Here is a 20,503-nt window from a genome sequence, read left to right as displayed (position 1 = left end):
ACGTGACGTCGGCGTCCCATGGATGCCATCCGGTGAATTCAGTGGGACGGAAGTCCGCTAGGCTTAGACATGGCGGCGTAACTGTTGCAGAATTTCACGGCACTTTGTTTGCTGGACACGGCGAGGAACCGGGAATTCTTTATCGCTACATCCTTTTACAACCGTCAAGGAGAGTCTTCAGCGACACGTGTCCCGTCGCTCTTCTGTCAGTAGCTCGTCAAAACACGCTCGGGGAACTGGCACTTTTTAGACAGAAATCTGCCTGCTTGGGCGAATGTAATAAAAAGGAAATACTCCGTGCAAAACCTCAAGAACCGAGCTTCATTTTCGAGACAGGCATTTTGCCGGAGCCGCGCCACATCGAGTGCACTTTAGGAAGCTTGAACGAGTCCCTCGATGCCTCGCCGTCCAGGTTCGCTCGCGGTTTATGCTACTCCACAAAGACAATTCACGAAGGTCCGCCTCTAGAAAAGGATCATTCTTGTCGGACGAAGAAGACGAGAGGTCCTGCTGCCCCGCACGATTCAGTCGCCCCAGGAAAAGAAACCAAGCACGTTTCGAAACGTCGGGTCACACTTTTTAGGGCTTTGGTTGGAGTATTTCCTCTTGGTTGCCCAGGGGACTGCGTGTACCTGGCCAAGGACAAGAGCCCCCTGAAGCCGCTCTCCCAGGAGGTGCGGAGCGAGAGGTCGAGGCGCTCCGCGGACGCGGCGGGAGACCCGGACGAGGCGGAGGAGGCGGAGCCGGGCGTGGGGGGAAAGACCACCCTCCTGCGGACCCTGAGGGGAGGGGCGGAGGAGGAGGACGGCGGAGCGGCCTCCTTGCCGGAAAACAGCCTGGACATCTTCCGGGTGGAGCGGCTGTGGAAGAACGAGAGGCGAGCCCCTTTTAACTGCCGCCACAGCCGTGTCTGGTTACTACGGGCCCTCTTAATACGGGTACTCCGTTATGTAGACAACTTTCCCGGGTAAAAACTGGGCAGATATGTGCACTTTCGCCTCCCTATTAAAGATAACTAATATCATGGACGCTTTTTTGGGGGGAACGGAAGTGCACATAGAGGCGTCGCTGTATTAGAGTTCAAAAGCGTGAAATGGTTTCTTATTAGTGCTGTGGTCGCGTCGGCCAGCTGCCAGGTTGGTTTGATCTCCTGGTCCTGCTGCGTCGTGGAGTCTTGCCGGGGTGTCTTTCAGAAAAGAAAATAACAAAAAAAGGAGGGGGGCATAGGGGAAGCTGCCCATATGGTCTTCGGCTTTGTTGAGTTGTCGATGTGATGGCTTTTTCTGCTGGACTCTGGCGTCATCTACATTTTGCTGCAAATAAACATTATTAAGACCGTGAATTAACAAGTGCAAATGCCTAAGAAGAGAAGAAGGGGACAGGGCAGAGCGCTTACTTACAACTGTCAATAGAGAATGTCGGCAAAGACAAGGCGGAAGTGAAAAAGGAGAAGAGAAAGGTAGAAATAAACTCTCAGCTGCCACTAAGACAACATATTTAGCTTTAGAAATCGAAATAAAAAGTTTTAAGACAATATTGCAACTTTATTGTCTTAAAATATTGTCACGACTTTTTATTTGCTCTATTAAATTGACAGTTGTAAGTAAGTGCTTTTCCTGTCCCCTTCTTCTCTTACATGTTCAACCAACTAGCCCCCCAATTGATCATGATAAACATTATTATAATTATTATTATTATTATTATTGTTGTTGTTATTATTATTATTATCAGCGTTGCATTTCAACACGCCTCTTGCTCCGGCTGCATCGCCTGCAGTGCTGGGAATGCTTCTGTGACGGCTTTAATGGAAGCATTCCGTGCTTCTTTTTTTTTTTTTTTTTTTTTATGCTGAAATATCTTAGGGCTACAACTGAGAGTAGGTAATTCCACGGAACTGATGAGAGGAAAAGTATGACAAAAATATGAAATGGAAGTTCTACATCATTGCCTGCAAGCATGAGTAGAAAGGCAGTATTACGGTGTATGTGCATTAGTGTGGGCTTGTCATCTCCCGGAGGGTAAGTTAGAATGTTTCTCATTGTCGTTACATGCTTGCCATTTCTAGATAGATTTTGAAAATTTAAACACCTATCAATCTGTCTCGCTGCGGGAATCTTCAGAAAAACTTGATATTTTTGAAAAGCCGTACAATTTGTGGGTAGCGTTTGCTCTTCAATTCAATTTTCAGCATGCTTATAGAGCGTGAAGTACAGTCGAACCCTGTTCCTAATGGAGTCAACGGGAATCAGTAATATACATTGCTATATCCGTCTGCTCACTGCACCTGCCAGGAGATGGCAGGCACCACAAGTAAATAACGTCTCTAACTCGGTCCTCAGCGAATGCGCCCAACCTCGGCTTTCGCAAATTTGTTGCTTCCTTTGTTGCTTGCAATTTTTGTTGTTTGCAATTTCCTACAGGGAAACTGACCTGCTCGGTGCACGTTCGGTGAAAGTTTTAGGTTTCTATTATCCGGGCGCCAACTTTTTCAGCCCGTTTTATGGCGGAAGGTTTGCTTGGGAAACCCTACACATTCCAAATTCTCGTGCCACACGTCGCAGTGCATCTCATTCCGATTGAAAGGGCTGCCTGTTAAGGACACCGTCAAGCGCTCTTGCACCCTCGTTGCATTTGACGTAATACCCGAGCCAGGCGATTTCTTTTCACAAACACGCTGCTAAACAAAATCTAGTTTGTGACTACCTAACACATGAAATATGAGCAGTCACGCCCTCGGTAAAGTCGTCGTCGGTTCTTCGTTTCATCCTTGCAGGGGGGAGAAGTTCCTGTTTGGGCACCACTACCTGCGGCCTCACGAGACCTTTCACGAACCCACACGCAAGTTTTTTCACAACGAGGTGAGACTCGATTCGCTGCAAGCTGTATACTGTGTGTAGTGTGTACCCCAGGGCCCCTCTTCTCCACTCTTTCTAACGGTCGTGGTTGACTCGAGAGGTGCGTGGCGGGTGCTTTAACAGCTGCTGTGTGCTTGTGTTGCTGCAGGAACGTTGTCAACGCCGTCGCCCCAATGTTGGGAGGAGACACGTGATGTGTAACATGCGGTAATGCTAGCATGTCACATGACTTCACATGATATTGTGATGTAAAAGGAAAAGACGCAATATGCGTTGTGCCTGTCTCAACCTCTTAAACAAGCCTAAAAGCCCCCGTCAAGATTTAAAGAGAGCCATATCCCCATTGAACGTCTGAAATTGCTAAAAGCAAGTGAGGTGACTGTAATATACATTTAAAAGTATAAAAGTGCAGAAAAAGTAAAAGTGGCTAAGACACGCTCTGTTTTCTGCGTCCCTCTGCTTTATGCAAAAGATCGAGTTATATTCTTTGGCCCAAAGATTGGACTATCTCGCCTAATAGTCTGAAGTGGGCCAAAGCAAGAAAATACCGATTGGTGGCCAATCTCTTCCTTTGTTAAACAGGTGCTGCGCATCCCGCTGTACGAGATTGTGCCCCTGGAGTGCGTGGTGGGCACCTGCTGCGTCCTGGACCTGGCCACCTACTGCCGGGGGCGTCCCCGGGGCTGCGCCGAGAAGGACGTGTACGTGTGCGAGTGCCGGGTGGACAAGGGCGCCCGCCTCTTCTACAAGATCACCAAGCCCAAGTGAGTCTGGCCCCGAGGACGTCTCGGTGGAGTAGACGCCGCACAGAAGATGGGTTCTCAAACTGGGATCCTAGGGACCCGGGGGTTCCCCCTTGGTTGGGACGCCGCGAGAATGGTCGCATTCCTTCGTATTGTCACGAATGACAATTGATAAGGCGACGAAAACTGAAACAAACTAAACGTTTAATGGGGCGAACTTGTGCCCAAAACAAAAAGGAAACAGAAAATAACAATAGAGCGTTGCGGGCGTCGATAGCAGCGTAACAGCAGGATCGAACGCTGGGGCGAGACCGACTCCGCTCGCCATGCGGAGTCCCCTATGTACCCTCGTGGGTTTTTGGAGCGTTCGGGGTAGAGCCTTCGGTGCATAGGTAGAACATTTTTAACCCAATCAGACGAGAATGTTCTCGAACTTACGAGAACGCCGAGTTGAAAGAATAAATAAAAGGTCAGTCCGCCGATTGGAATCGAACCTACAACTTCCGCGTGACAGTCAAGCGCGGTAACCACTCGGCCACACACACACTCACTTGCCGACGCGCGTGGCAGTATTTTTGGCCGAGACTCGTAGCGTCGGCCGCCGGAATTGCGTCATTTGGCAACGCGAGGCTCCGACTTTTGTGACAGCATTCGTTGGCAGAGACCATTGCGGGCATTGTTGTCGCGGAGGCTCCGTCTTCCTCGCGTTACACGGTGGAGGAAATCGCACTGCCGTGCGGTCGGGCTTTGCGGGCCGGTGATGCGCGACGATGACGGCAAAGATCCCGTCGTCGTCATCGGTTTAATTTTGAGCGTGTGCTCGTGTACGTTGCTTTGTATCTGTTGCCGCGGTAACCGAACCAGATGTGCCGACGTGCCCTACCACGTGGTATGCCCGGACGGACAAATACATTTCTGGGAATGGGAAATTTCGTTACAATTGGGGTTCCGCCTTTCTGGAGTTTATTTTTCTCGAAATTCGGAGGGAGTTTTTAGGAGTTTGTTTTTAGCCGAAAATTTGGGGTTTATCAGAGTTTGTCTTTGCTAGATTCCAGATTCTCCAAAATACAGAGTTTTAATTTTGCTGTGCTCCCAATTATTGTAAATTTGAAATAAAAATAAATGGTATCCAAACACAAAAGTGCCCTAAGGTCACCCCCTATGAAATGATATTCCTTTAGCTGGATTTGGCATTGGTGCTCTTGCCATCGGAAATACTAATTGTCCCGTGACAAAACTTGCAAATACCTATCTCGAATAAACGTTACTTTAAAACCACTAAACACATTTTTGACGAAATTTGAGAAGAAACTAAAGTGGCCTCTCTCAGGACCATTGACCTTGTGTTCTAACAACTCTTATGGTATTAAAAAAAAAAATGCCATTGTAATTTTGAAATTTTTAGTTTTTCGGATAAATCTGGAGTTGACTAAAATTTTACTGGTGAGTGTTTTGCATACCAGTGATGTGATTGGCCTAAGCCATTTTGGAGCACCTTTTGGAGCAGCCAAAACAGTGTTTTGGAGCAGCAAATGTGGTCTTTGGAGCAGCCAAGACAGTGTTTTGGAGCAGCAAAAGTGGCTTTTGGAGCAGCCAAAACAGTGTTTCGGAGCAGAAAAAGTGACTTTTGGAGCATTTATTTTTAGAAAAATAAATATTTGTTTTAAGTTCTGGACAAACGAAGGGCACTTTGTGTTGTGTTGTGATGTGTGTGACGTGTTGGGGCGGAATTCACTGCTTGTGTTTTTGCTGCTAAGACATCCCACAAGTATACAGTGCTGTAAGCGTTGCAGAGCAATTCCATAAAAAAAACAGGGGTGGAACGGCTGCGCCATTTCCACCATTTTGCGCCAGACGCATGTATCTGCGCCACCCTGCGCCATGTTGCAGAAACTGCGCCACAGCCAATACCTCGCGCCATTATGCACCAAATCGCAAAACGTGCGCCAAAAGACTTTTTATTTTGTTCTGGTTTCGGTTTTATTGACTGGATTGTTGTTATTCAACTATAAGCGGTTAAGCAAGTCGGCTGAGGTGAGGTCGAGTCGTTAAGCGCCAGATTGCCTGAGGCTCTGCGGCCCGGGATCCGAGATCCGGACGTCAGCCAGTTGAGAACAAATGAGCAAAATATTCCTTTTAGTACTTCATCGTTAGAAGTTGGAACCTTATTCTCGCAAGATAAATCGTGATTTGATAGAACTGAAACGCGGTCCGATCCGAAACCTTGCCGGCCGGCAGCTATTACGCGAGTGGTAGATCTACTCGGCGTACTTTAACGTCGCTCCTACTTATCGCTTCAAACACGATAACTTCGTTAATCGTAGTCTGCTGCTTCGATATCGAGTTGCACAATAAGATATACTCGATATTTGTCGGCCTGTTCCTCTGTGCAACTGCACGTCCGTTGCTTATGCACGTCACGTGGTTCGCACATATAATTACTATGCCGAGCACGTGAGGGTTGTGCGATAAGCAGTGCTGGTTTCCATTTTGAGCAGCTGAAAGCCGCTCAGAAAATATGAAGGGCGCTATCTTCAGAAACATAGGGTACTTGCTTTTTGATTTTCATTAAGGCTCACAAAGTTACAAGTTTTCGCATCTGTTACACTGTTATCCGATCTACCTAGGTCCCTAACCAGTCATGTTCATCTGTGCTGCCAAGCACGATTGAAATTGCTCCCGTGCTTGTCTAAGGCACAAGCTGAAGTGCAATGAAAACTGATCTGAGCTGCTCCTAGCCTGCTCCAGAACGTAGTTTTAACTGCTCCCAACCTGCTCCAACACAGCTGTGTCAGCTGCTCCCGTGGCTGCTCCCAAGCACATTTCATGAGTTCCACCCCTGAAAAAACGAAAAAAAGAACTTGTTATTATTTTACTGGTTCCCAACGTGGCAGATTTTTATAAAAAGTAAGCAAACATAAAACAATGAATTGCAAACGTCCCGGCTGGTGCCTCTCGTGCAATCATGTTCACATGCACGTGAGGGCAACTTCGGCAGGCTTGCAGTTACAGGTGCTTCGTCGCGCGAGCGGAGACAACGGCTGTTCGACCGAAACCGAAACCATGCCACTCCGCTCCGTCGCCAACTGGTTCCCAAAATAGTATGCAAAATGTAACTGTCCAGCATACGACAATAAACAATCCAGCGGCACGTGCTTGCCAGGCCAGCAGGCGAGGTACAGGCTAAACACACAGAAAAAAAGAAGCTGAGCGTAACGATACAAGACATTGCGAATCAGGGTCATAAAGTCTTGGAGTGCTTTGTGCAACGAATGAACTCGAGACAAACAAACGCGCTGTGCAGGTTTAGCGTGGAGACATTGCCTTCTTTGCTTTAGCTCACTTCTAGTCATCAAATTTCGTTTGCGGCAGATTTTTCACGTACCGGGGTCCCTCTCGAAAGAAAGTTCACCGAGAGAAACCTAGGTAATCAATACCTCGACGCAGCAGTCATTGAGTTAAAGAGGGATTTTTATAGCAGCGTATGATTGAAACAAGAGCAGGAATGTCGATGCGTTTCTGTTTAGAAAGCGCCATATCTGCAGCGACGTGGGTACGGCAACCCACGACGTCGCGCGACCACGGCTACTGCGAGCGCTTCAGCTAACAAAGTAATTCTCGCCACTCAAAAACCTGGTTTCGTTTCACAGCATGACGGCATGTCTGAAACCCGGCACACTAACTAACGTCGGAGCGTCCGCACACACCCACGTCTATCGCTAAAAAAAATTAAAGAAAAAGAAAAAAAGACGCGATACGAGATTCCCGAGACGACGAGAGCGCGAAACGCGAGGCTATGGTTGCTATGGTAGCCACCAAAGCGAGACCATAGCGAGACGGCGGGAAAAATCATGCAAGACCGAATAGACGATTGGTGCAGGGTACTTTATATCGGGCGGCGTCTTGTGCCACCTAGCTCACGCATGCTCGCTTACGGGTCTCAGTTTAGTTTCATTTTTGAAAGGCGACCAAGATTTGTCCTTTGGCGCAGGCTTGGCGCAGATTAGCCGTATTTCGGCGAAATGTAGCAGGATGTAGCAGAGTTAGCCCCTTGGCGCAGTTTGGTGCAATTGGCACAGCAATCACATCACTGGCATACTCATTGGATTTGTCCGAAACCGCGGAACCCTAGTTATAATGCATCCACGCATTAAAATGTGGTTTTTGCACTAGAGACATTTAGAGACCTTGGAGATCGCTGAACAGCTATGCCTCTTGAAGCAAACTCTCGGGACTAACGCCGGGCCGGTCTCTCGTGCCATTGCAGGTACCCAGTCTGTACCAAGAGCTACGCCTTCGACGTCTTTGAGACCAAGCTCACCCCCAAGAGGACGTACTCGGTGAGAACGAACTCAGTCATGTTCGCATTGTGTTCTCGAAAGCGCTCTCCGAGCTGCGTTTTGAGCACGTAAAATGCCGTGCAGCGTCGTCGCGGATAAAAAGAAATGTTCCACTTCGTTACGCTAGTTTTCTAGTAGAGGTGCAAAATAACCGATAAAAAATATGGAAGTTACTTTGATTAGTGACAATTTCGGCAACTGAATGCTTCCCAAGTTGGAATGAAATTCCAGTGAGTGTAACTGTTTCTTAGTTAAACTGTGCAGATCTCTCCTTCCTGTTCGGCTACGCCAATGCTCGAGGAAAGTTTAGTCCTTCTGTGAGCGTGTGCAGTGAGCATGTACAGTCTCATGCACCGCTGCCTGCCTCATGTAGACTAAAGTTACGTCGGCGTCATGCGCGTACCAAATGCTCGGGGACTGCGGACTATTTGGAATAAAGGTTAAAAAACTGCCAAAAGACAAAATCTGGCGGGGCAGGAATTCAATCTCCAGGTCCCCTTGCTACCCTTATTCCAATTTGATCGTTACGATTCGTTCGTTCGCATATTTCAAGTACTTCCTCTTTCAAGACCACAAAAAAAAAAAAAACGGCAGAAATGACTTGTAACTATTTTTGGGGTAACTTGTAACCTTGACCAATTACAGTTTCCAAAATTATGTTATTGGCAAGATCAGCACTGCTTCAAGCTCTACCGTGAGCAAAGTGCCGTATCGAAGCAGAAATGCGGCAATGTCTTTTATCTCTCGCAAGTGACCGTTGCTCAACAATCTCTCGTCGTCACAAGGTGCTTTTAAAATGAATCGGAACGTAGGTCTATACTTGTCACGAGTATCCGACCTGCAGCAACGTTCATGCCCAGCCCCTTTCTGGAGATAAATAGCTGCGAGTGGAAAATAACCGAAACATAGCCCACCCCGTCAAATTCGTGAGAACGTTCTGGCGTTTATGTAAGTGGGATTACTGAGCACATTTTATTTTACCGTGATCGTAGCATACCGAGAAATGTGGTAAACATGTGCGATACAAAGAACTGCTACTAACAGGTTCCCGGTACTCGTCTCGAAGGTCAGTTCAAAGTGTACGAGTAGGGAAATAACAAACTTTAGGGGGATAAACATAATGCCGGAAATTTTGAGAAATTCTCATTGTAGCTAGTCCTACACGTGCCAGCATCGCCTTGTCTTTGTTGCCAACCCTACTGCCACGCTTAGTGATCGGTAACAATAGTAAAAAGAAACTGGTGGCACGCTCACAAACGAGCGCAAATATTGGGCGGCAGATTGCGTCACCTAGCCAAGAGTGCCACGGGCATGCAACCTGGATGTTTTTCACTGCCTCTGCCGTTGTCAGCTAAGTGGTGCACGCTACTACCTGATGCACACATTCATAATGGCGGTCAACATTTTTTTTTTTTAAGGTATATTACTAGTTGGCATGCATGCGAACTGCCAAGGAAAAGGTTGCGATTACGCATACAAAATTACCGTCTGTATTAGTTTGTGAAATTACTTTTTATAACATCCTTTAAGAGCGACTTTTACAGCTGCGTTTCGTTGTCCGTTGCAGCCTCGCAGCGTTCCTGTCGTGTACCAGAAGCGGAGCCGGACGCGGGTCGCCGGTTTTGCGGACACGAGCAGCGCCGACGTTAGTGCCCCATCCTTGCGTTTGCTCTCGTAATCGCGACGTTGTGACCACGTTGCCTCCCCAGTGGTGTCGTAATGCCACCCCACCATTACAATCTTGTTTTTCCTCCGACATTGTGACCACATTGTCACGGAAACGTTGCGACGTGTCGTCGCTGCGGCGAGAGCGGAAGTATGCCGGGCGAGCGTGTGTGATGGATTAGGGGCTCTTTTTACAGTCTGGAGCAGAAGGTGCCGCTGTAACGTGTTATGAATCGGGGGCTCGCCGGACAATGAGCCAGAATATTGGACGCCTTCGCGTTACAAGCTCAAACTTTCATCGAAGGTGTACTATAGCGGTGGATTTGACCCTGTGTTTCTTAAAGGGGCTCTGCAATCATATTTAAGAGTCTACCTTTTTTGTGGTTTCCACGTCTCTTGGGGTTCGGGCAAGCCAGCGGGCACGGAAAGAGTAACTAAATATCAGTGCGTCATATTTTAACCGGATGAAGCAGAAACCTCCTCCACCGACGAGGGCGACCCGCGGTACCGAAAGCGCGCAAAATGTGACGTCTTTGGTCCGGATCTTACTACTGGTCAGAGCCGCTAAAAGCTTCTTTTTAGTCAAAATACAAAATATAAGTGGCGCAAACCGTTTCAATTATTTATAAAAGTAGTTTTGATTCAGTATTTTAGATCAGAAAAGAAACAAATGCAGTTTATAAAGTACGGAAACAAGAAATGACTTGTCGACATACCTGCCTCCAAGTGGTGGAAAAGGCGGCGCATACTAGAAAGGAGTAGTGGGATCAGGCGCAGACACGGAAAGGCCCCGGATGCACGCAGCGGCACTGCGGTCGTAGGGACTGGGGGATCCGACCGGCTCCGAGTGTTCCGAAGGTCTACGGCGAGCAGCTTTGTCTGGCGGTTTGGCCATTTCGCGGTATGGCAGCGCGAAGTGGCTCCCATTCTGAACTGATCTTTACCCCGTGTTTGGTGTCGTTTGTGGCCAATGAAGTGTCATGCCGAATTAGTGTTTAATCGCACAGCAAATGCAATGGGAGCCACTCTGGCTGCCCGCTGCATGCAGCCTATCCAGAACATGCTTTAGTGGTGCCCTCTCGCGCCGTTGACACGGAGTGCAGCAGCTGTGAGCACTCGCTGAGCTCGCTATTCCTCCTCTAGTTCACGGCCACTCAAGCAACCAAAGACGTCATGAAGGAGGTTATTTTTTGCTCGTTTTTGTCATTTTTATTTGCCTTTAACTTTTAAGATAAAGCAAAATTCGAGAAAAGAAAAGTTTCATTAAGTTATTACGTTCAGTGCGCTCAGGTTCGGTGCAAATTAAAAATTAGTAAAAAACTCATTGCAGGGCCCCTTTAAGACGCAACTGTGTTCTCGCGAAACGTCAGAACTTTTTTGTTGTTTTGAAATGGCGGGTTCTGGCGCAGACATCCGAGTGCCACGCTCGTGGTGCCATCTTCCGGCAGGCCCAGAAAGCAGATGGCGATGGCGTCTGCTTTCATTTAAGCGCTTCGAGCGCCCGTCGGGAGATGGCGCCGCGGGTTCGGCTCTTGGACGACTCGGTTTGCGTCGGTGCTCGTCGTTGAGGATGTTGAGGGTGTTGTAGTTTTTTCGCGAGACTGGATCTATGCCTTTAAATTTATAAAGGTGAAATCCACCACTATAACACGCCTTTTATGAAAGATTGAGCTTATTATGTGCAGGTGCCTATTTTTCTGGCTTATTTTGCAGCAAGCCCCTCAGTCCATGGCAGTCTCCATTGACATGCCTAGAGCACACACACACGCAAAATAATGTTTAATAATATTGTAAAATAAACTTTTATGTGAGTCTAGCACACCACCTGTTTTCATTGTTTTATCTCTTTGAAGTTTAATTTGTCTATTTTGGATTTTGAACTAGACTTTGGGAAAAGGCTGATGGCAAAAGCGAGTTGTCAAAAATATTTGAAAGAGAATTTTCTGCCGCTCCCCTCATGTTCATTGTGTGCTTGGGACACACAAGCTCAGGACTGTTTTTCGGTCCTTTAATTTTAGAAGCTTCTGTCCAAGAAAGTTGAGCAAGTTTTGTTCACTTCCGTCATTCAACTGATGGGCACATCTGTGGCAGTAACACGGGGAAAAGCTGCTCAGACGTTGCATAAAGGTTCACTGTGTTTATAGCTGTCATTCCACTAGAAGAGACTGCTGGTGTTGCTGACAGACTTCATGTAATATTGGACCTTGAATATTACGATCAGGCAGGCCTTGACCTTACAAAAGCTGAACCTGCCTCGATGTCATGCTTTGGCTGTACCTTGAGAGCTTTGGAACAAGAGTTAAAGACTGAGAGAAACTGGCCATGTGTGTAGAGTCCAGTTTGGAGAAGAGATATCACTTGTACAAAAGAAGTACCAATTCATAGAAGCCATTTATGCCGTCGTGCAAATTGAAACGCTGCTGAAGTTGCAGTATGAGGTAAATTATTTGATGGAAAGTACACACAAATTATGTGCCTTAATAGTAATGGTTTCATTTATTTACTTATTCATAGAACACCTACAGTGGCTCAAGGGCATTATCGTAGGGGGTGGCAAGAAACAACATGGAAGGGTCAGATATTTGCACGATTAGTTATACGAACAAGAAAAAAATACTGTTGTCCAAGATGCTTAGCTCTTCCTTTGATAGCAAATTTCACTCTCTGATTGTTTTTACAGTGAAATTACAATTAACTGTTTGTTTTACAAGGATATTCAAGAAAATTTCTAGAATTATCGCACCTTGCTGAAACGTGTGATGGATCAAAGAGAGACTCCTTCGTATCACTACAGTTTTCTTATAATAAATCTGATAAAAACAACTTCAATATTAATTTTTGCCTTCGGATGTTCCAATACTTCCAAACCCAGCGTAGCTTTAACCTCAGATACACTGGCGTACAGCATACGGCACGCATGTCATCCGGACAAACGGGAAACTGTCCCGCCGCCAAAAGCCTATGCATATATTTCCAAAGGCAACACTTGCGGTTTCTGGTACAAACGGTAGCATTGGTTTCCACTCCAAATCCATCTTGGAACAGCATCGTGCAGAGTAAAAAAAAGTATCACATTTTAGTGGTTGCAGTTTTAGGGTTGCAGCTATATTTTCGGAATGTTTGCGAATCTTTATAAAGCTGGCGCAGTGCCTCGCGAGTTCGCTAATATGCCGACTTTTTCGACCCGTAATCTTGGTACGTCTTCCATCCTTATTTGGTTACGAAATTGCATCATACAGTTCAAAACCAAAGCAAATTCGACATTCGTTTTTAGACGGCGTTGGTCTGCTATTGTGACGCTGGGTTACGCCGTGGGTGAGAAATTTAGCTAATTCAGTACGACTGCTAGCCTGGAGTTTTTAACATGTATCATGCGGTAGTGATACACAACTGCACACCTGCAGATACTCATCTAGATTGAAATGGGCAAATGCGGGGATTGAGCCCAGAAATTATGGATTCTACGGCGCAAGCTTTTGCTCCGTGCGCTCCGGTGTAACAGCCTCAGCCATCGATCCCCCCCCCCCCCCCCCCCCCCCCATTACAGACTCTCTCGTTAAATTCTTGTGGCGTAACCTCCTAAAAAGAAAAAAAGACGTTTACAATTCCCTGTAATGCCAAATTAGAGCAGAGCTCTTGAGCAGGGGAGGGTATGGGGAGGAGTTTATGCCCCTCTCCTCCTCCTTCCTCCTCTCATTCCCCTGCCCTCATCCCCCTCAGTCGTGACATCACTCGTAAAGGTCGTGCTTCGTGACGTCACTGGTGACCCTCGTGGAGGTCGTGACCTTCACTGAAGGTCATTACCTTCATGAATGGCCTTCGTGACGTCACGTGTGATGTCATTATGGGAAACGTCCCATAATGCAACACGCAGTTTCGCCGACGGCAACGCCAGTCAAGCCGGGAACGGGCACCTAATAGCTGCGCTCTAGAAGTCGCAAACTCCAGATTTTTATGAGCGAGTGCTTTTGTCAGATTTGCAGGTGACAGATGCTATCCATTGTTGGTGACCACTCTTTTGTGACTGTCGCTCGTTTGTGACCATCGCAGAGGGAGGTGAAGAAAGAACGCCTGGACAAAGTGGTGCGTCGCCTGGCAGCCTCTGCAGCCACCGAAAAAACCAGCGAGATCCTCGAGGCAACGCGGTAGCTCTCTCGCAACATCACCGCAACGTTGTGACTGTGTCGCCCCCTCAACGTTGTGACCACGTTGGCCCTCAATGTTGTGACAACGCTACCCCAACGTCGTGGCAGTGTCGTCGCCTCAACGCTGCAACCACGACGTCACGGAAACATTGCGCCAATGTTGCCGCCGCAACTTTACGACTGTGTCGTCACCGCAACGTTGCAACGACACGTCACGGCAGCGGGACTCTCGTCCGGAATATTTGGGGTGGCGGGGAGCTTTTTGGCGATGCCTAAGCGGCACCTTTTAGAAAGGAACATGTATACGCTACATATATATATATATATATACATATGTGAAGGCACAGGATTTTAAAAATGCTAGAGGTTATTGATATTCGAGACCTAAAAATTGGCTTTGTCCCAATGGCCGTGCAACCCCACTGCACTACGTTTTATCTTCTCAGAGTCCCTGAGGAGTCGCGTGTCGGCGGACTATCATAGAATCATCATCGGCAGATTTTAATTGCATTTCTTTCTTTTTTCTTGTACAGCGGCTACCAGCCATCATTTGCCCGACGAGTTCATTCGATGAATTTTTTGGGTCGCCTCGAGTCATTTTTTTTACGATGCCTCCTAGTTTTTTCGTTTTTGGTACGACAGCATGTTGTCTTTTCTTTACCGCACGTTGCACACGCATAAATTATGTTGTCCAATTGTTCTCTCATTTAGCTTGTTTCGTGTTTACACGCGTGCGGGAAGTACAAAATCAGATTAATATACGACCGTTTTAGATTTTGAAGTATGCGAACACGTGTAAACACTATTTCGAGACTCAATCGACGTACATAAGATTGTCGGACGGCACTAGAGACGCAGACTGCTGTCGACCGGAAAACTACGACGGCAGTGTCTGGATCGAGCGATAAATTAAAGAATCGGTTTTAAATTTTAACTATAACTAAAAAGAAACTTGCTTAATGGATTGTGCATTAAACGGAGAGGTAGACGAAAGGGGCAAAACGAAGAATTTTTTAATTCGTGCACAATTGAAAGTCGTCGCCAGTCGACGACGTCGGAACCCGAATTATTTCGGATATCCGTCTTTGTGGCACAAACGTAAGATCCTTTAGCATCTTTTCTTGTCGGGAAGAGGGGGGGGGGATTTATTGTGCACACTTTTACCGTCGTCGTCCGCACACGCCGAGCGCTCTTTTTTCTCGTGCAGAGCGATAAAAAGGCACCAGAATTATTTATTTATTCCCTTATACTTTTTCTCTCTCCCCACCTTACACTCTTCCTCTCTTTTGGTCGTTGCGAATTTTTTTCAGTTTCGCGCGACGCATTTATACACCGGAGCGCGGGATTTCGCCGCACTCCAAACTGCCATGTTTCTCATTGAGAGTCGGGCGGGCCGCGATCGGTCGGCCCGCGTCGTTGTTGTCTGCAGTAGGGACGCGATGTTTGTATGCATAACCATTGGAAGCGTAGCTAAAATGGTGCACCACCGTATGTTCACATCGCATCCTTTTTTTTTTTTTTGTCCTCAGTTGTTTACCACCCACCATTGCATCAAGAACATTAGCAGCAGCAGTCAGTGTATATAATACTCAGTGGTTTTTACCAGTGAAACCCATCCTTTTTGTCCACGTCGAGTTTCGCGCCCACTTCCTATTGGTTTCTCATCGCTCCCGTTTTTCTTTTTTCCTGTACATACGAGAGCCTTAGGCCTATCTGTTTCCTTTCCTGGTGTTGAGCTGAGTCTACATGTATTAAACGTTATTTTTGACAAAAAGGAAAAAGCGGCGACTTGACCTCTTTCTTGAAGGAACCCGAAACTACATTTTAGACTTTGTTAAGAATGTTGTTCGTAAGAAATCCTCCACGTTCGCAACTATGGAACACTCATACATTTGTCACTTAACGCTAGCAGCGAGAAGCAAAGTGAGCAGCATCGATCGTACCTGCGCTCGAGCCAATCATCAATGCAGCGCTCATGTCTAATCCGTGATCCCTCCGACTATGTCGGCTTGCTTTGCAAAAGGTAAGGCAGAAAGAAATTATCAGCTCCGATTTTTAAGTTGCACAGTGAAAAAGATGGGTCCGGCTGGATAGATTCATTCCTTGTCGTTGTGCTTGCATAAACTGGAAAGTTCCAACAAGGTGGCACTTAAAACTTTGTTATACTCGACGTTCAGCGCGGCGGATGTAGGATAACGCAGATCATGGGCCTTTCATTGGCCGGCAAGCAGGAACTGGATACCTGCAACCAATCGCGATCTGTGTGCGCTGTGCTCGACATGGGAGTATAACGGAGCCCTTAACTGCACGGACTGTTTGGAACTAGCCCAATGTGATTTTGAAGTAGAGTTCCATAGTCTGAAAAATTGTGAAGATTTGTCAATTACAAAAACATTCATTTAATTTTCGCAACTAAAGTGACGCGCTTCATTAAAGTACAAGCAACGTCAAATTATAGTAGGAGTGTCCATACATTTTAGATTTGCAATACAAAGTGAACAGCACTTCGCATTCGGTTTGCACCTAATATTGCCCCGTAAAATGAGCCGTAATCAAGCTGAAGTCTTACAACTTATTATTTGTAGCTTGTTCGTCGGATCCTTTACTTGGTGCAAGTGCAGGACTGTTGACACTGGCAACAGTGAAATGCCAGGAAACGGTGATGTCACAAAAATCGGAGCTTTTCGCAGCTGCAGAGCAAGGAAGGAGCTGTGGCTGTACAGTGCAAGCTTTTGAAGCACGACTGATGCTACAAATGTCTATCCACCTATCGGACTTTTATGATAGTTTGTTTCTCACAAGATAGAAGTTCTGAAGCTTGAGGCAAATTTTCGGACCAGATATCGAGGGGTCCGTGGAATTGGACCTTCCGGGCAAGACACAAAATGGCAGCGGTCTCTTCAAAACTGGACTCCACTCTGGACTCCAAAACAACAGCATATAGACAGCAGTGAATCGGTTGTCAATTAAATTCATATCTGTCGACACATTTTCTCTTTTCCTTTTCCACCCTATGTTTTGTTTCATCGTAATTTGTTAAAGAGCAAATACTACAGCTCCCTCGAAGCGACGGCATGAAGCACTTCACAGCTCTCCACAGGCGGGATGCACTCCAATTATATGTTGTCGCATGGGGGGGGGGGGGGGGGGGGGGGGGGTGGAAGTGAGCTGCAGCCTTTTGTAGCAGGTCTGGGAGCGGCAAAGGTGCCCCTTTGGAGCAGCTCAGGAGCCACAAAAGTAAAATTTTGCAGCAGTTGAAATAAATCTTGGAACTGGTCACTTGGGTCAAACGGGGGGTGATAAGTGCAGACTTGTTTCTCTAAAAACAAAAATAGCACCACAAAAAAGCATCTCCATGCGATGTTCCAGAACCGTTTCCAAAGATGCCCTTTCATTAAATATAATCCAGCCCATAGCATAAAAGCACACAGCATAATTGCTGCATGATGATAATGCAATTATTGCAGAGGTGCAAGCGAGCTGGACAAGCATGACGAAAATAATCCCTGGAGAACGGGGACAAGGGACAAACAAAACTCGAAACACAACTAGGTGACTGGTGCGCGACTGAAAAAATCCGCCTGGTCCTGGTATCGAACCAGGAGAGGTCTCCGATTTGATTCCAGGACCAGGCGGAATTTTTCGGTCGCGCACCAGTCACCTAGTTGTGTTTAGAGTTTTATGTTTGTCCATTGTCCCCCTTCTCCAGGGATTATTTTCGTCATTCTTGTCCAGCTCGCATGCACCAACCTTAAAATGCAAGCCGTTCACCCTAGTTGGTGTTAGACTGGTGGCAGTTGATAAAACTTTTATGCTCTACCGACGTCCAACTCCTGGTTAGCTCAGTTGGTAGAGCACTCCGCTGGAAATGGAGAGGTCCCCGTTTCGATGCCAGGACCAGGCAGATTTTTTTGGTCGTGCACCAGTCACCTAGCTCTGTTTGGAGTTTTGTTTGTCCTTTATCCCCCTTGTTCCCCTTCTCCAGGGATTATTTTCGTCAGCATAATTGTAATTTATGGGAATGGCAGATACCTAGTGAGAAAAGTCCTGGTAGTGGGTTGTCTTTTTATGGATTTGCAATGGAAAGCATAGCGTATAGAGGAAGCACAACTTAAGCCTCATGAGAAAAAATAGTTGTGTTTATTTAACAACCCAACAAGTAGTTCCGTAAGTCTACTGAAAAAAATTCATGAGCCATTCCACTCTGCGAAGGTGGATCACCAGCAAAGCTGTTTAGCACACGACACGGACCCGCCCAGAGGAGCCGGAGGAAATTAGACATGTGCGATGGGACCGCCACTCTGGGAGAGCGGAAGAAAGGAAACTAAGCATGCAGGCACTTGGAACGACAACGAAGAGATGGCGGTGCGACCATAGACATGGCCGACGCGGGTCGCACAGCGGCAAATCTTCAAAAAACCTTTATTATCTAACCGAGCCTACTGATCTTGAGAATGGTGCCTATTGATAACTAATCTACTGATAGACATGCTGCTAAATTACCCAAGCATCAAGGAGAATGCAGGGAATGGTGTTGCACGCACTGCACGTGCCGGCGTCTGTAGCAGTAACCGTTCTAAAGCAAAAGCCGAAATCAAATGGCACCTTGCACGTGCATTCCTCAACGCTTTATTTTGGTTACTTACTTCAAATCGTTTACATGGGGAAGGCGTGTGGCGGTGCGAGCGTAAAGCTTTTAGTCGCTGCACACGAAAAATCTATGGAACCCTAGCCATAAACAGCTTCGCTGCAAGATAACGTTTCAAGATGCAATATGGATTTTAATAAAAGCCAATCCTTACTGACTACACTTTTCATTAATAGGAATTAGAAATGTTCAAAGTCCCTGTTTAGCAAACATAAAGGAATTCCCATACTCGAGTTAACAAAATAACGGAGTCTAAATCTATCTGACGAAAGTACAAATTCAAAATATTGAAGGTGCCCCTTTGAGTAAGGGCTGCTCAAGCCCTTACTAGGATAAGCGTGACTGACTGTAAAATAAAAAAAAAAACGTTCAGCCTTTCCACACTCATGAAGAAAGACCACCAGTGGAGCTGTACTCAATATACGAAAAGCGGGAATTGGGCGCACGCGCCCAATTCCCGCTTCTCGTCCGACATGCCGCTGATTGTGGATACGTCAAACCAGAGTCAGTCGCACACGGTGCAAGTGACGCCAAACAGGTTCTCCACGAACTCCCTCTGGAACCTCGCCGTTGTACCCGGAAACTGTTCAGCCGGTGTGGAGTGCAGTCGTCTCTGGGCCTCACGCTTGTGCTTGGCCTCCGTGGCACAATCGTCGTCCGTGGCGTTGGTCTGCCGGCGCCCTTTACATCGCTGGTTCTGTTCTTGGTGGCGGCTTTCCAGGCGAGCGATGTGCTCTTTGGCAAAGGAATCTGAAGCGCTGGACACAGTAGAAGTCGAGCCGACACGGCTTTGCGGACCCATTCGCGCTGCTGCATACGTCGCCGCTCCTTCCGCAGCCTGTCGCCTTTCCCCAAAAGGGCGCACGGCTGACCCATCGTGAGTTCAAACCAAAACTGATAAGGGCGTAGGAAACAGCGCGCAAAACAGACGAGGACGAAGTAACAAACGTGATGAGCGCTGCGCTCGTTACGTGTGCTTCTCTTCGTCGTCGCCTGTGATAGCTGGAAAGGCTGCCCGCATCTACGAGCGACGGCGGAAACCATACTGGTTGTGTGCTTGCCGCCGTCGCTTATAGATGGCAGTAGCTGTCCAGGTAAGTTTGTGTCAACATACCGGACACAATCCTAAGGAACCTAGCCCTTAAAGGGGCACTTACACATCAAAATGATATTTTCTTTTATTATCCGAAACGATTGAAAACGATGCCGGGACATTACCCTCAAAATTTGAAATTTGGGAATTCAGTATTCGTGAAGTAAAAAAACAATTTCCAAATGCCGAATTCGAAGTTCCCGCGCGATCGGCGCCGGTGCCTTGACGTCAAAAATTGCGGATTCCTGAGAGTCCACTTTTTTTCACCACTCCCTGCTGTTGCCATGGCGACCCAAAGCGAGGAGGAAAGGAGCGAGCGGCGGCGTTCCGGCGGACCGGTTTTGAGCGGTGTCGCCTGTTTTCCGTTGGAGGATACAAATCCAGGAGACGGCACCACAACGAACTCCCGATTTTTGGCATTTCAAAAAGAAGGGCCGTAGTGCGTTCGCAATTGCGTTAAACAACATGTTTTAGGATTGCCGTAATTAAATGTTATAGAGATATCGCCTACAAAGCTTCTAAATTTCATGATTCTTGACGTCACCGATCAAAAGAAGCGAGGAGGCGAGAGGCGGGAAAATCAAACGCCAAAAATAAAAAGGAGCGCGCGCGCGCAAGAAAATTTTTTTTCGCGTTGCGGTTTTTTTTGCGTGTCTATGACTGCAACTTGCATCGTTTTAGACAATAAAAATAAATACGACCTTTGGGGTGTCAGTGCCCCTTTAACAGCTCCGCTGTAAAAAAAACTCGGGAGTTTCATAAAAGAGTGACTGACAAAGTTAGCAAGTACTAAGACCATAAAATGGAAGGTTTTCTCGCAACAGTTAAAACTACTCAAATGAATATTACTTTTTCTTCGTAACTTGAAGAGCACAGTCAATTGCTTAGATCCGTTCTAGCACGACAGTTTCACGTCACTCAGCAGGACATTCCTACCATTCACCTTGTCTTTGTACAGGCTTGCTGTTCGGTGGACAGCGCGTATTTGCCTTAGAAGTCACTTACGAGAAAAAG

General features: G+C 46.9%; 1 protein-coding gene across 2 annotated transcripts in view; it reads left to right on the top strand.

Annotated features, from left to right (window-relative positions):
• Positions 1-14,973, top strand: part of LOC8053997 — a 67,897-nt gene extending 52,924 nt beyond the window's left edge. For both annotated transcript variants that reach the window (XM_040211913.3, XM_040501512.2), the window contains 6 exons: positions 619-877; positions 2,774-2,858; positions 3,438-3,619; positions 7,866-7,938; positions 9,506-9,583; positions 13,654-14,973. In XM_040211913.3, coding sequence (XP_040067847.1) covers positions 619-877; positions 2,774-2,858; positions 3,438-3,619; positions 7,866-7,938; positions 9,506-9,583; positions 13,654-13,752 — 776 coding nt within the window. In that variant the 3' untranslated portion in view covers positions 13,753-14,973. The remainder of the gene's footprint in view (positions 1-618; positions 878-2,773; positions 2,859-3,437; positions 3,620-7,865; positions 7,939-9,505; positions 9,584-13,653) is intronic.
• The last annotated feature ends 5,530 nt before the right edge of the window (positions 14,974-20,503 follow it).

The sequence above is a fragment of the Ixodes scapularis genome, unplaced genomic scaffold, assembly GCF_016920785.2.
Source record: "Ixodes scapularis isolate PalLabHiFi unplaced genomic scaffold, ASM1692078v2 PGA_scaffold11__112_contigs__length_91849675, whole genome shotgun sequence".
Taxonomy (NCBI): Eukaryota; Metazoa; Arthropoda; class Arachnida; order Ixodida; family Ixodidae; genus Ixodes; species Ixodes scapularis.
Note: the sequence above shows the minus strand (reverse complement) of the source record. Positions and strands in the feature narration are given on the sequence as shown.